This window comes from Phoca vitulina, unplaced genomic scaffold (genome assembly GCF_004348235.1).
Source record: "Phoca vitulina isolate PV1807 unplaced genomic scaffold, GSC_HSeal_1.0 scaffold53, whole genome shotgun sequence".
Lineage (NCBI taxonomy): Eukaryota > Metazoa > Chordata > Mammalia > Carnivora > Phocidae > Phoca > Phoca vitulina.
The window spans coordinates 12,327,508-12,340,150 of NW_022589756.1; the positions used below are offsets into that span (position 1 = coordinate 12,327,508).

Here is a 12,643-nt window from a genome sequence, read left to right on the forward strand (position 1 = left end):
TATGCTAAATAAATGGCCATTATCCTCACTGCAGTGGAAAAGTCAAACAAATAAATGAGAAAGATCATAACTTTTCATAAATAATTTGAAGGAAATAATAATGGTGCTATGAAAAACTAGTAATCTGGGGATTCCATATTACAGTTCTTTTACATGACATTTATACCCAAAAACTGATTGACTAGATCTATTAATTTGATAAAGTATAATATTTATATGCTTTCATGTTAATAATGAGATGAAATAGCTAAATTTATCCTACCTTTTAAAAACTGTCATGTAACCTAACTCTCCAGATTAATGTAAACTCAGAATTTTAAATATTGTGCATTAATTTGCTCACTTAAACAAATATCCATTGGTTGTTTCCTTCCGGCCAGAGAATGAATCTCAGAGGTAATTTAACTCAATTCCCTTAATAAATATATTTTAAAAAATATATTAAATAAAAATACTTTTAAAAGTAGATTACTTTTCCAAAGATAGCCAGTTAGGTAGTGGTGAAGCAAGGCAAGGAATCCAGGTCTTCTTGAAATATAGTAAGTTTTGTTTCATTTATTATGTGTGGTTTTTAAAAGAATTATTGCCATTCAAAGAATGACCAGCTAAAAAGCATTTGTTCTTACTGAGCTTTCAAAAGGTTCATTGAAAAATTGAGTTGATTAAAATTGTATGAACCTTCTTTGGGTGCCATTTTCATGGGTAGAACAGTGATATTTCTTATGAGACTTCTGGAAGTTTGTAATTTAAATCAGAAAACTAAGATGCAAAAAGAGACAAATATAGTGATAACACATAAAAATAAATCCAAAAATTCTTTATTCTCACTAAATGTAAATAACCTTGTCTACTAAAGAATAAAAAGAGATATTTTTTCATTGTGTCCTCATTTAAGAGGGTGAGAAGGTAATAACTTATACTTTTCCAGTTAAATAAAGAATTACAAGATAGTCAATATGTCAATTGCTGCTGGAAGTTAATTAACAAGAAAATGTTTGTGTGAAAGATTAAGAAGACATTCTTGGCATATAGTTTAGTCATTGAGAAAGTTAAGTGATTAAAGTAGGGCTTTCAGAATAAATATCTAAGGAAGTTTTAGGGAGAAGCTAAAATTCAAGTAGTGAAAGTTTTAATCTTTGTTGATAGTAAATAAAAGCCACTATAAAGATCTAATAGCATAGGTTTTAATCTTTTTAAATTTCATTTTGAGATACATGAATAAGCATGCACACAACATACACAAACTTTTCCTTTCTAGTCTTCAATCCAAATTCCCATGTAAATGGTTGGGGGTGGGTGGGCTGAGAGAGAGGGAGGGCGAGAGAAGGGAGAGAGATAGGAATGATAGAAGATGTACCCTATGACCTAGTTGTCCTCTTCACTTGAACTTACTGTTAAGATATGGAAAATGTGTAAGAAAAAAAAAATGGTGGGTAGCATTGTGTCTCTAGTACCCATCTCTTTAGATTTCCCACCTTCAGCCTTTTAGAACCCTTATTACAACGGAAAGAAACTCAACTTACTCTAGTCAACAATGCTTCTTGGCCAGAAGGAAGCTAGCCATGGTTATGAGAATTCTAGAAGCAGCTGATTCTCCTGTTTCATTGATGCTCATGTACCAATTTTTCTGCTCTTCCCTAGCCCTTTCTAAGGGTCTGGGTTTACTGTTGACTCCTGCATTTCGACATAAGGTCAAAGACATGGGGTCACATCTGAAAAGACCTTTCGTTCCTAAATTGTGCCTTTTCCCGGAAGGGAACAATAAAGGGTCTCTCCAGCGCTATTCTGCTACCTAATTCACAAAAGCTGCTGGCTCTTCCAATGCTGAGTCCTGAGGCTTTCTTCCCCCAACTCCCTCCAGTCATAGTTAAGGCTCTGCACCAGTTATTCACCGCTTTTTTTAAAGGGTGAAGCGTTAAGCACCGCCTACGGTCGTGAGTGGCCTGCCACTCTGTCCCGCTGTGCGGTCGTGATTGGCAGACAGAACAGTGTCGTCTGGCTCCGCCCCCGCTTCCCTTTGCCGCGCTAGCTGTGACGGGTTTTACTCAAAGGTGGAGAGTGGGATTCGGCGGGCGGCGCTTGGAGCAGGTGCAGAAGCATCCTTGTTCCCGCTGTTGCTGCTATTTTTTCTTCAGTGTCTGAGAGTCAGGCATTCTTTCTTTGCCGCTAGAGCTTCAATGAACTGTTGCCCAGAACCTAGGCACTTCAGACATTTCATCTCACCCCTTATTCCGCGTTCACCGTGTAAGTCACCTGCACATTTGTACCCTGAGAATCTTCCTTCTGCTCAATGCTCAGAGCAGGGGTCGAAAGGGAATTTTAAGTGTTTGAAAGAAAAGGTCTTTACTTACTGCGGGGAGCTGTCTAAGGTGCTGAAGCTTTTCAGGCGTTCGTCTCCTGCAAAACCACACGGAGTTAGATTGCACATTTTCGTTCCTGGTTTTCGTCCCCCATGCCTTGGGTAAGACTAATTTCAGGATCGTGAAAATCTCTCCGTATCATGGCCCACGTGAGACACTTTCGGACATTAGTTTCGGGATTTTACTTCTGGGAAGCTGCACTGTTACTCAGGTGAGTCCCTTGTATTTACCAATTGAAGAACAAAGCTTGTGCACTAGGTTGCAACCACTTGTTATTGATGAAGTCAAGAATGCAATTCGAAATTGACTTGTTGAAAGTATCGCATTGTTTTCTATCTAAAACTGTCCAGCAGTTTTAGAGGTCTATGAAGACCTCTAAAAACATGTAATTTTGTTCTATTTTCACTAATTAGAGCTTTTTAGTAACTGGCCTCATATTATTTGCAGCTGAGATTACCCTAGAAAAATTATTTCCCAAACCTAGGTTTTCTTTCTCAAATTGCTTTTAGAGTTTCTTTTTTCTAAGTGAAATATAAATTCTGAGTGTTAGTCTCTTTTTGAAAGTTACAAAACATTTAGTAATTAGAAATAATATTTTTAAGTGGCAAAAAATCTAGAACATAAGCATATACTAATCAGAGAAATTCTGAACATTGTTGGTATATCAAGAGGATAACTTAAATAAATAACACTTAAGGCCTTACAAGTACCATGTCTAAAGAGCTTAGTTCGGGTAACACATGAAGACAAAATCATACATCATTAGATATGTTCTATGTCAAGAATAATCTTTTTGGAGAAAGTGATATAAGAAACCTACTGAAGAATAAAATTGTTCAATGATATGTAATTTTCTTATCATGTCCAGTCATATTTGGTGGGCTTTCCTTTTTATTTATTTTTTTAAATAAAGAGAGGCTAGTCAAAAGATCAGATAATTTAACCCTTATTCTTAATCAAACAATATATAAGCAAGATTATGCTCATATAGACTTTTGAACCACCATGTAAATTTTACTTTACTATTATAATTACCCTAAGATTTCCATTTTTATGGTCCACAAGCTTTTCAAGAGGATTGAAATCAAATAATTAGAATAAGTAAGTTCTGTATATTTTTATTTTAAGTATGTAAATATTGTCTTCTGGGTTGTTATGTCAATTTTTCATCTTTGGGCACCTTAGAAAACATAGTGTATGTCATAAAAACTGCCTTACAGAAAGTTATGTTATTTTGACATACCTGTAGTAACAGGAACTAATTGTGAAGGTTATTATAATTTTGAAATTATTTATTTTCTGAAGTACAGGGTTGAACCACTATAAACTAGGATATTTTCAGTGAAAAATATTTTAATATGACTATAAACTTTTGTAACTACAATTGTTACAAATTTTATCTATAGGGATTAAAACAAAGAGTGTAAAGCTTTTATATTTACAAAAATTTCATGGAAGGGAGCACAAAATTCATGTTATAATGGATCATTTATCTATAATTATTGTGAAATGGATCATTTTACTATAATTATTTCTTAGTATCTTAGATGATGATATGCATTTTTTTTTCAAAGAAATCAAAGTAACTTTGTTCACAGACACTTAGATTTAGGAAGTTTAATGTCAGTAACTAAACCATTTTGGTCAATAAGGTCAAATTTGTATAATGGTAATTCACCATGATATTTGTTATAATATATTCTTAGATATATAATCTTCATCAGTACATCCTTTGATTTTTGTCTAGTTTTATTGAAATTCACAAAAATTTTATTTCAAATTGATGATAATTATAAAAATGTCTTCATTAATATTAAATAATTATAATAAAAATGTTTTTTATGAATAATCCAAAGATGTAATCTCTTGAAAAACACATACCTAATATAGAAGTTTGTATGATATATATATTCTTTGTCATCAGGTTTTTCTTCTTCTTTGATAAATTAAATAAAATTTTTCTCTTAGACTGGTCTTAGGTGAGAGTAACTCATCACTCTATGAAGAACTTTATGTTTAAAAATTTAAATATATTTATTTTCAGCGATGGCTCTTAAAATTTCTTATAGTTAAAAAAAAGTGATGCTCCCTCTACTGGAAATATTTTGTAAAATAAATGTCCTTATGAAAACTATTCTTTGTTCATTAAATCTATTTCTTATGTATAAAGGGAAAAGGAAGCATAAAATAAAAAATAAAGACAAAAAAGTATTTAGTATTAATTTACAAATATATCTTTTTAAGTTAGAAATATTCTTTTAAGGCAACTTGGAGGCAAGAACTACAACTGGAAACCATAGTTATTTTTAATTAAATAATTTATTAGTACAAGCTTCTTCTGATAGGTTTTAAAGATTTTTAAAAACCTTATTGAGATATAAAATACACACAGAAAAGTACACAAATAATAAGCTCCCATGTAAAGTTTCACAAAGTTAACACACTCATGCGAAGAGACCATGGATCAAGAAGTAGAATTGCCCTCAAAAAACTAAAAAACAACTATCATATGATTTGGTAGTCCCAATTCTGGTTATTTATCTAAATGAATTAAAGTCAGGATCTTGAAGAGATATTAGTAGTTCTATGTTTATTGCAGAATAGCTAAGGTTCTATGTTTAGTCACAATAACTAACGTGTGGAAACATCAAATGTCCACTGACAGGTGAATGGATAAAAATGTGGTATATAACTACGAGGGAATACTATTCAGCATTTAAAAAGAAGGAAATTCTGCAATATGCAACAACATGGATAGATTTTGAGGACATTATCCTTAGTGAAATAAGCCAGGCACATAAAGATAAGTACTCCATGAGAAAAAATAAAAATAAAAAAAGTAGAATTGTCAGTATCACAAATGCACTCCCCCCTCCCACTGTTATACCTTTTCCAGGCACCACTTTGCCCAAAGATAATCACTATCCTGACTTATACAACAATGAATATGTTTTTCTGCTTTTGAACTTTATATAAATACTTATTTGAGTCTGCTCTATTTTTATGAGCATTATGTTTATGTGATTTGTCCATGTAAGTGCATGTAGCAATGGTTTGCTTATTCTCATTGCTGTATAGTATTCCATTACATGAAGATATTACAATTTATCCAGTGTCCTATGGAGGATATTTGGGTATTCTTTTAGGTTTTGGCTACTGCGGCAATGAATATCCTTGAACACGTCTTTTTGTGAGTACATGTGAATACATGTGCATACATGCATTTTAGGGGCAGTATGGATTGGGTCTAAGACTTTCTCTAGGAGAGGAATTTCTGGATCATAGGGTGGGCATGAGTATGTCTAGCTTTATTAGATATTGCAAATTTTCCAAAGTAATATTACCTATTGATATTTCTATCAGCAATGTGTAAGAGTTTCTGTTGTTATTACTAGTACAAAGTTTGTTAAGTGTATATTATTATAAGCATTTCTAGCATTTTCTTAGACTATTATTGCAGGCCCACAGATGATATTTTAATTTTTTTTATCTTGGCATAATTTCTACTTTTTAGTAAATGAGTTTTACTAAGGCAAAAACAGGGGAACAAATATATTTACTTCTATAATACAATTAAAATTATTCATTACCAGATTACATCAGGTATTTTAAAAATACAATTTTTGAAGGGAAATTATTTAAAAAAAGATAATTCTTTAAAACATACAAGTGAGACAATTGTGTAAACAGATGAGAAAAATCTGAATTTCCTAGTAGTAAAGTTTTTAAAAAGTTTCACACTTTGCTCAGATATTGCTGTTTTTTGAAACAATCCTTCTAGGCTTTTGGGATCTAGTCCTCATATTAATAAAGAACAAAACACCAGTGTTCAGCCTTCTTTGAAATGCAGATAAGTGATGATTATGAGGAGCTTGCAGAACAAATTCTAAAAACAGGAGAACTGCCAAAAATATTTCATTTAAATTGATTATTTTCATAAAATACAATTTTATTTTTCATCTTCACAATTTTATACCAACACGGACTTGCTACTTGAATAAATTATGGTACAGTCTGTCAAAAACTAAATGTGTGAATTTCAGACTTCATGATAATCACAAATAAAATGCTTTCTGGTTTACTTTGAAGCCTAAGAAAAACATTTTGACATAGAATTTCTTGTTTTTGCTTTTGGTATGTTTTGGAGCATGGGGAGAAATCCTTTTTAGTGTTGGCTCTATTTTCTTATGTAAGATACTAAAGAAAAATGTACTTCAAAGAATAAACTTTCACCACAAAAATTTCTTATATGCAGGTACAGTAATAAGAGTCTATATAATTTTTAAAAAATTATGCTACACATAATATATGCTCCTTAGGTTTATGTCTATAAATAATCATACATTTTCGCAAGTATAGAAGGATCATGGCCCAGTTCTTTGGTTAGTGCCTCAGGCAATTTGCCCTGTAGGTTCAGAAAACAGCTTGCAAAATACTTCCTATGTTATATATTTTTTCCTCCCTTAACTACAATTATGTACTGAGGCAAGTCAATTAACGAATATGTATTTAATGTGTAACGTTAAGCAATTCAACCAGATTACCAAATTCTGTACACAAACTTTTGTGCTAGGTACAATTTGGCTGATTGGGAACTACCACTTTTCCCATCATGGAACTTAAAGCACAGCAGGGAAGAAAATACAAAGGACCAAATAACAAAAGAAAAACACAAACAGCAATGTTTTGGAAATGTGAGGTAGGAAAACTATCTAGAAGGCTTGGTACTTTGGATCTTGTTAAGATGCTTGGATCTTGTTAAGATGCTTGTTCACTGGGCTGAAATGAGACATAAAGGAAATGATAATGGGTATATAGTATGCTTAAAGAGTGGTGATTGTCAAATTCAGTGAAGAAATTCTGATTTATGGTGTATAATCATATTCTACCAGCAACAACTACTGAGCTGGCTGCAATAATAAACCTGCAGAAATATGGAGAAGTAACAGCTTCCTTTCACAATAGAATATGGATAAAATTTAAAAACAAATAATTTAATTATAACTGGAGAGTTGTCATAGGAATGGTCTTTTAACTTGGCTCAAAATATCTCAATAAAATTGCTACTAATAGGGGCGCCTGGGTGGCTCAGATGGTTAAGCGTCTGCCTTCGGTTCAGGTCACGATCCCAGGGTCCTGGGATCGAGCCCCACATCGGGCTCCTGGCTCAGCGGGGAGCCTGCTTCTCCCTCTCCCTCTGCCTCTCTCCCTGCTCATGTTCTCTCTCTCTCTGTGTGTCTCTTTGTCTCAAATGAATAAATAAAATCTTTAAAAAAAAATTGCTACTAATAATTAGTAATAGTAAGAACTGTATAAACAATAACGGCTAAACTACAAGAAGAAAAGGATCTCTCTTTGTTTTAGAATCTGAAAACCACGTTTGAGCTTTTCATCAAAATATGGTTTCCTTAAAGAAAGAAAATCAAGTAGAGGATTTTGATTGTTGGAAGAAGAGAAAACACTGAATTTGGTTTAGGGTATTTGAGTTTGAGATGCTAGCTATGGATCTTGGTAGCCTGCCATCAGCTGGGGATGCAGAGATGATTCTTGAGCTGTAGATTTAACAGTCAGAATGTTATGAAGGTGATAATATTATGTGCAAAGAAAAAAGAATAAATATGTATATGCAATAAGGGTAGAACATTATAAAGTAGGGCACAAAGAAGTACACAGAGAGCACTGAGTTAAACTGGAGGTAAAACTGATTATAACTAAGCGACAAAGTCACAGATTTATCATAGTTTTATACAGTTGATCCTAGAGACCTGCTCATATCAACAGTATATATCTTTCTAAAACTTTTCTATAGAATCTTCCAATGCTTTAATTTCAACTAATCTCATAATTTCACAATCACAGATGATACATTATACCCACTTAGTTTTCTCAGGAGACTTTTAGGGAATTATTTTGAGAAAGTATATCTTTTACTTTTCCTTACTTCATGAATGATATATGGTGGATCCTTTTTGATTCTCCCAACAAACATTTCTCTTACTCTTCTGCATATGGTTATCTTCATAGTGGATTAACAGTATTTATTGAAAATAAATTCATGTGTAGGTAAATGTCTATGTGGAAACATAGATTGTTTGTTTTTCCCACTAGGAGAAATGGTATAGTTGTAGCTTTGTTTTGCTTGGGGAAGTGGGTCAGGAAAAGAGACATATGAATCATCTTCAGAGAACTGGTTCTGGAGTGAAGGCAGGAATTCTAAGACAGGATCAATTGTTTGGGAACAAACAGAAGGTATGTGAATAGAATGAGCTATTCAGCTGCAGAAGACAAAACTATTCTAACTGCAGGCAACCACATTTTAAGGCATTTTAAGGAAACTAAGTTTGGAATTCTCAGATGTCAGAAAAGTAAACAATGGGGAAAAAAGCAGCTTCATTATAGTGCATTTCTGAAATTCTTTCATAATCTCCATACTAGAGATACTTTTAAGAGGAAGTATTACCAGTACCTCTAGGACAATTTAATGCACAAAAACAGTAACTTCAGTGGTACAAGTAAGAATAGCATAAAATCTAAAGGTTATTAACATCCTCTAGAAATAGTTTATTGAACGGAATAACTTTCAAGGCAATGATGAAGAATTCTCTATGAGTGCATCAAACATTTGCCATAACCAATTAGAAATTATTGCTAAATGGGGCACCTGGGTGGCTCAGTCAGTTAAGAGGCTGCCTTCGGTTCAGGTCATGGTCCTAGGGTCCTGGGATCAAGTCCCACATCAGACTTCCTGCTCCGCGGAGAGCCTCCTTCTTCCTCTCCACCATCTGTGCTCTCTTGCGTTCTCTCTCTCTCTCTCTCTCTAATAAATAAATAAAATCTTAAAAAAAAAAAAAGAAACTGTTGCTGAACACAGATATTTCTGCTGCTCTTATACAACCATCACCACTGTAGGATGATTGGGGTTACATTAGAGGTAACTGGTCCATCCAATATCTTACCTAAATTTGAGAATCTCTCAAAATTATCTCTAACAGGTGGTCATCCTATAAACTTTCAAATTCTAGCAATAAGGATGCCTTTACCCCAGAAGGAAAATATTTACCAAATGATTTTAATCAATTTTTATTGATTAGTTTTTACTAAAATGCCATTCTATTTTCTCCTGGCTAAAGTAAACTTTTTTTCCCCCTATATGTGCCTCCAAAATATTTGTCTCTGTATTTTCCACTTGTGTTTTATACTTTTTTCTCCACTTAAGTGACCCTACTTCTCATGGAAAGTGTGCTTTTATTTGAGGCATGGTTTGAATTGAAAACTTTTTCTGTGCAGTTGTTCTCTGAATGAAGCTTGGATTCTCCAGTTTCAGAGTGACTGTAGCATTCTACCTGAATTTCTCTATAACTTTTATAAAAATTTATGGAGCGATGATTCCATTCCAGGCAGTGTGTGAAGTCCTGGGGAAACAGAACTTCAACTTTTAACAATATACCACTATGGAGGTTATGTGTGTGTTTTAGATTTTCATACAAGTCTTCTCTCTTGCTCTTAATTGTAAGTCCTACAATGATAGGATTGTTTCTGATGTTTATTTTACCTGTATAATACTTAATTCAATGTCATGCCTGCATGAAGTAGATGCTCAATAAACAGCAAGTAAGCAGAGATAACATTTGCCTGTTACATCTGTCTACCTACCCGTGACTTTAGATTTGAATTCTACTTAAATCTGTGTTATTACTTGGAGCAAAAAGGGAGTCTGTGTTCAAGATCTCATAAAAGATATGAGATCAAACAAATCTCAGATATTACTCTGGCAGCATTTAGTGGAAAAGTAATGGATTTGTTTCTCATTATCACCATGAGAAACTAAAATTTGTATTGTATAATGCATCATTTCTCAACTTTTCTTTTTCCATTTTTGCCTTCTAAGGAGCCTTTTAAAGATATTTTTAGACTTTTTTTTCTAATTGTCTTCATGGAATTGTAATACCACAGCATTCTGTGTATTTGCTCATGTACAGTATATAATCTGTCTGTATATGGGGCGTGTGTGTACCATAATTATATATATATATATATACACACACACACACACAATGGCTTTATACATACAATAATATGATTTTTTATCCCCAATAGCAAACTTCCACTCACTCCACTCACCCCTACTGAGAATGCATGGTGTAATTGTTGCTACTTTCTCATGATGCTGCTTAGAGTAGAGTTGTATAGTTTTACTATTTTGAATCATGACCTAGAAATAAAGCAATAGAGGAAGTATTTACTTGTTTGGACTTTATTAGGGCTTTGCAACTTTGTAAAATGAACACATAGTTAACGTCATTTTTTGATTGACACACTGTAAGATAAGTTAATCCTTAAGTCATTAGACTACTTTAGCAATACCTTTTTCCATAAATACATATGGCTCCCCAAAACCACTAGCATTTCAGCAATAAATCTAAAATCACTACTGCTCCTACTAACACCATTGTTAGATGGCTCTCATAATTTCATATAATTTCATACATCATTTCTTGGACCTTCTTCCCCTCCAGCAATGCTTAGTTTGTTTCCTATGATTAAGAGTCTCTTATGATTTGTCTCCCTTGGGGGGAATGGGGTAACTGGATGGTGGACATTAAGGAGGGCACATCATGTAATGAGCACTGGGTATTATATAAGACTGATGAATCACTGAAAAAATATATAATGGGCCCCACTTTTAAGAAAAGCAAAAAAATATATATAAGCTAAAAAACTCTTTTAAAAAGAGTGGTTCATATCATAAAATAATTCTTCATATTATACAATGATTCAACTCAAGTTCCCTTGGATAATGGGTATCTTAAGTTCATTTAAAATTATTTTGTGTATCAAGGTGGGGGGAATGGGCAAAATGGGTGAAGAAGAGTGGAAGATACAGGCTTCCAGTTATGGAATGAATAAGTCACAGGGATAAAAAGTAGAGCAGAGGGAATGCAGTCTATAGTACTATAAAAGCGTTGTAGGGTGACAAATGGTAGCTACGCTTGTGGTGAGCATAGCATAACATATGTCAAATCACTATGTTGTACACCTGAAACTAATGTAACATTGTGTATCAGCTATACTTCAATTGAAAATAAATAAGGGCACCTATGTGGCTCTGGTAAAAAAAAAAAAAGGAATAAAACATCAAAAAAAAGTAAAAGTTTTTTTTTTCAACTCCTCCCCACCAAAAAAAAGATAATTAAGCACTAGGAATGTAATATACAACATAATGACTACAGCTAATACTGTTGTATGATAAATAGGAACATTGTTAAGCAAGTTAATCCTAAGAGTTCTCATCACAAGGAGAATATTTTTTACTTTTTCTTTTATCTTTCTCTTCTATTTATTGTATCTAGAAGAGAAGAGATGGATGTTAGCTGAACTTACTGTGGTAATCATTTCACTATATATATATAAAACCACTATGCTGTACTTTAAAACTTATACAGTGATATATGTCAATTGTTTCTCAATAAAACTGAAAAAAAAAACAAAAAAGATAAAAGAAAAAAAAGAATCTTGGAGTTATTATCATTTAAAGTTTATTTATTTTTCTATGACTTAGACTCTGTTGACTTTCTTTTGTTATTGATGTTAGATAAATGAAAAAGTTCACTTTTTTTTTAAGTTAAATTTCTAGTTGTGATAAAACAGAATATCAACAGTTAGTACCTATGTTAGCTCTGGATATTGTCCAATGCAGGGGTTAGGGATATGTATAAAAAGCTGAGAATGTGTTATTATTAAAAATAAAAACTAACTGGCAGAAAACTGTAGTAACAAGTAAAATGCTACTAAAAGAAAAGAAAGTAGGTTGTTATTAATGGTCCGTGAGTGTGAGCAAATCATCAGAAAACAATTGGTCCTGTTGTTACTGTTGTTGGTATTGTTTTTGTTGTTTTGGGGTTCAGACTGTCCATACAACACTTTAAGGTGGGGACCTGAGAGAAGATAAGTGATATGAACCTCAACAAAATGACCACTCAAAGGCCCTCCATCAAATGACTGGGAGGAAAACGTGAGTTCCATCTGTCTGGATAATTTCTCCTCAACTCACTCCACCTTCTCGAGGACTCCGTTTCTGATCTTCCCCAGGTGGAGGTGAGGCTACCTCCTCTGTGCACCCAAGCACCCAGTGCCTTTATTGCACAGATCTTGATGGGGTGGTCGTGGTAATCGCCTGAATACTATCTCTTGTTTGAACTGTGAAGTCCTTCAGGGCAGGACAGTAATGGATGTCCAGTTCTATCTCCAGGTCTTGAAAGAGTGTCTAGGACACTGAAAGTGCT

The 12,643-nt window shown here is 33.4% G+C and overlaps 1 protein-coding gene across 2 annotated transcripts in view; it reads left to right on the forward strand.

Annotated features, from left to right (window-relative positions):
* The first annotated feature begins 2,021 nt into the window (after positions 1 to 2,021).
* The window catches only part of GLRA3 (glycine receptor alpha 3), a 197,468-nt gene continuing 186,846 nt past the window's right edge, over positions 2,022 to 12,643 (forward strand). For both annotated transcript variants that reach the window (XM_032389063.1, XM_032389064.1), the window contains exon 1: positions 2,022 to 2,571. In XM_032389063.1, coding sequence (XP_032244954.1) covers positions 2,501 to 2,571 — 71 coding nt within the window. In that variant the 5' untranslated portion in view covers positions 2,022 to 2,500. The remainder of the gene's footprint in view (positions 2,572 to 12,643) is intronic.